Source organism: Octopus bimaculoides, chromosome 18 (assembly GCF_001194135.2).
Source record: "Octopus bimaculoides isolate UCB-OBI-ISO-001 chromosome 18, ASM119413v2, whole genome shotgun sequence".
In the NCBI taxonomy this organism is placed as follows: domain Eukaryota; kingdom Metazoa; phylum Mollusca; class Cephalopoda; order Octopoda; family Octopodidae; genus Octopus; species Octopus bimaculoides.
Window position 1 is genome coordinate 4,699,816 of NC_068998.1, and position 3,800 is coordinate 4,703,615.

Sequence of the window (3,800 nt, forward strand, 5' to 3'; positions counted from 1 at the left end):
ACTACCACTGCTACCATCATCAGTTGCACCACCACCACCACCACCACAAACAGCAACCACAGTGTTTACAGAGGGGAGTCACGCGGCGACTCGGACTGATAGAGTTTTACCCTTCAAACTGGACCCTAAACTCATTTGCCCCTATGCTTGTCAACTTCGAACACATCTACGGCTAAACAATAACGAAGACGCCACCTCCTCGTCATCGCCTTTGTTTTCTTCTTCTTCTTCTTCTTCTTCTTCTTCTTCTTCTTCTTCTTCTTCTTCTTCTTCTTCTTCTTCTTTTTCTTCTTCTTCTTCGTCAACACCCTCCTCCTCACAGACGTTCTTGTCGCCGTCTTCATTATCATCATCAACATCATCATTATTACGATCACTGTTGCTATCATCATCATCATCATCATCATCATCAAATTTGATAATATATAACTAATTATAGCAAACAGCATCATCTTCACTTGCAGCAGATATCATCAGCGACGCCATCACCATTATCCTCACCAAAGTGCATATTTTCCCTGATGTCCTTTCTCGTCGTCATCATCGTCATCAATGTGTAATAATAATAATAATAATAATAATAATAATAATAATAATAATAATAATAGTAATAATAATAATAATAATAATAATAATAATAATAATAATAATAATAATAATAATAATAATAATAATAGTAATAATAATAATAATAATAATAATAATAATAATAATAATAATAATAATAATAATAATAATAATAATAATAGTAATAATAATAATGATAATAATAATAATAATAATAATAATAATAATAATAATAATAATAAGACTACTGAATAATAGTAATAATAGATTAGTGAATAATAATAATAATAATAATAGTTATAATAATAATAATAATAATAATAATAATAATAATAATAATAATAATAATAATAATAATGATACTAATATGTCGATAATTAATGTTAAGTCTGATTGCTTCTGCTTGCTTCCATTTATTACATAAATTATATATCTAGAAACTCGCTAAAATTTAATTCTGCTTCTAGCTGTAATAAATGTATATTTTCATCATGATTCAGGGACAGCTCCTTCGGAAATACACGCATACATACATCATATATACAACGAACATTCTCAAAACTAGAAATGAAAAGGCTAATTGGAAGACTACAGATACCGATCATAAATAGAACTGTTAAATTATACGAAACCTTTTCAAAAGTTTAGCATATAAATACATATGTACTTACCTAGACATTCAATTATATGTGAGAGCTTACATTCATAAATCAGAACATAGAGGTCTGTACATGCACTGACACCAGAGACCTGCACATACACATACATGCAAATTGCACATAGACATACAGGCAAAACTACCCGGTTGACGTTATGAAATTCGATATAAGGGGTTAGAATCTAGATTACGAACCGGATCTATCTCCGTTTCGCAGGATACATACGATGGGGTGCTGAGAAACTCGTGGCTTTAAGAGTATCGCGAAAACTGAAGGATCACTGCAATAAATGTGTGAATCTGAGAGGGGAAGATGTGGAATAAAATCATAATTAACTGATGCTCCAGTATTTTCTTTTGTCCAAAGCTAAGTGCTTTTCAGCGACCCCTCATAGACCTTAAACGAACTAATGCCATCTATACATGAATACATAAATACAAAAACACATATAATTATATGTAGGTCTTCAGGTAAGCTGTCTTAAATCAATATTCTTGACCAACTGGATGACCATCATTATTTCCTGCCACGCTTAAATGCATACTCACAGCCATATATACACACACACACGCACATGTATGTATGTATGTATATGTAGTTGTGAAGAAGTAACATTTTTTCTATCTGTTTGCCTATCAGCCTCTCTTTTTCACACTCATACACACAGACAGACACACACAATTACACACACACACACACACACACACACATACACACATACACACACAAACAAACAAACCAACATACAATTTGTATATATATAAAATTTAGATTCATACATATATATGTATATGTATGTATGCATGTATATAGATATATATATATCAAGGTGTGTATGTATTTCTGTATAATGTTATACGTAACGTGTGTGTTTATGGGTTTATTAATATTTTCTGTATAATTAGAGCTACTATATTTCTTAAGTATATGATAATATTAAATTTAAGTATAATAATAATAATAATAATAATAATAATAATAATAATAATAATAATAATAATAATAATAATAATAATAATAATGAAAATAATAATAATAATAATAATAATAATAATAATAATAATAATAATAATAATAATAATAAAATAATGGTATTATTAACAAGTATAAGAATAATCGTAAGAGTTATCAAAATTACTAATAATAAAGATAATAATATTGATAATGATAATAAAATGGCTCTTTCTGAATTTGACACAAGGCCAGCAACCTTATTAATAATAGTGATTATTTTAATATAACGTGCTAATATTAAACTAACGTGCGTTGACGACGAATAATAATAATAACGATAATAATGGTGGTGACGGTGATGGTGATGATGATGAAAATGATGATGATAATAACAATAATAATAATAATAATAATAATAATAATAATAATAATAATAATAATAATAGTAATAACAATAATAATAATAATAATAATATTAATAATAACGTTAAATGTAATTTTAATCATCGACTTTGTATGCATAAGACGCTTGCTATTTCGTTTCTTTATATTTTTTTTTATTCTAGAACAACGAAGGGCTGATCCCGGCTGGGCCTAACCGAGCGTATGCAACCATTCCAATGGTATAGTTCGGCGTTTCATGTATAACAAATAATATATATGTATATGTATACATCTCTATATATGTGTACATTCATACATATACATGCATTTGAATATGTGTATGTACATGTAAATATATATATATATATATGTATACGTATACATATATGTGCGTATGTATATATTTGTGTGTATTAGAGTAGATTTTAAAATATACTCTTTTTTGTTTCGTTTTTCGTTTTGTCTTTTGCTTGTTTGTTGTATGTGGAGTTTGAGTGTGTGTATTTAAAAATCTGCAACTACCGCCACGTACCATAACCAACACCATCACTAACAATAATATCACTGAAATGCCACAAATACACTTAAATATTTGGTAGCACATTTATTCCTTAGTTACGTGCGTTTCGACACTACATAGTACATATAATATAGCCATGGACATATATAAAGAATTTTGTAGAGTTAGAACATATTACACATTATTCATGAATATCTCATTAGACAAAGTTCAAATCGAAATAGAATTTACACTTGGAAATGATATATATATGGCATTTGTATTGCCACAGGAGGAGCTGTTTATGTATATATTATATATACATACATAGACATATACGTATATATATGTATATATAAAGGTATATAAACGTTAGTAGAACGTTAGTTTGTTATGTTACTATCTGTTAATACAACTAAATCCAATTACCACCAACTCAGTGTTACAGAGTTGCGACAATTGCTGTTTCCTTACAACATGGCCACATGTCATGACTTTCGTTTCTGCACACACACATGCACACATACACACACATACATACACACACAAAACACATACATATTTATTTTTATTCTAGATTATAATTTACCAAACATACAATGTGGTACCATTTCGAAACATAGCCTTAGACTAGTTGTTTCCGCGAAAATAGACACCTTATGTAATTATTTGTCTATTACGCTTTAAACACGGTGTAATATGTATATATATATATATATATATATATATATATATAT

General features: G+C 28.3%; 1 protein-coding gene across 1 annotated transcript in view; it reads left to right on the forward strand.

The window, feature by feature from the left end:
- The window catches only part of LOC106872231 (fibroblast growth factor 18), a 106,839-nt gene that overhangs the window by 88,055 nt on the left and 14,984 nt on the right, over positions 1-3,800 (forward strand). The window contains exon 4 of the mRNA XM_014919139.2: positions 2,747-2,803. Coding sequence (XP_014774625.2) covers positions 2,747-2,803 — 57 coding nt within the window. The remainder of the gene's footprint in view (positions 1-2,746; positions 2,804-3,800) is intronic.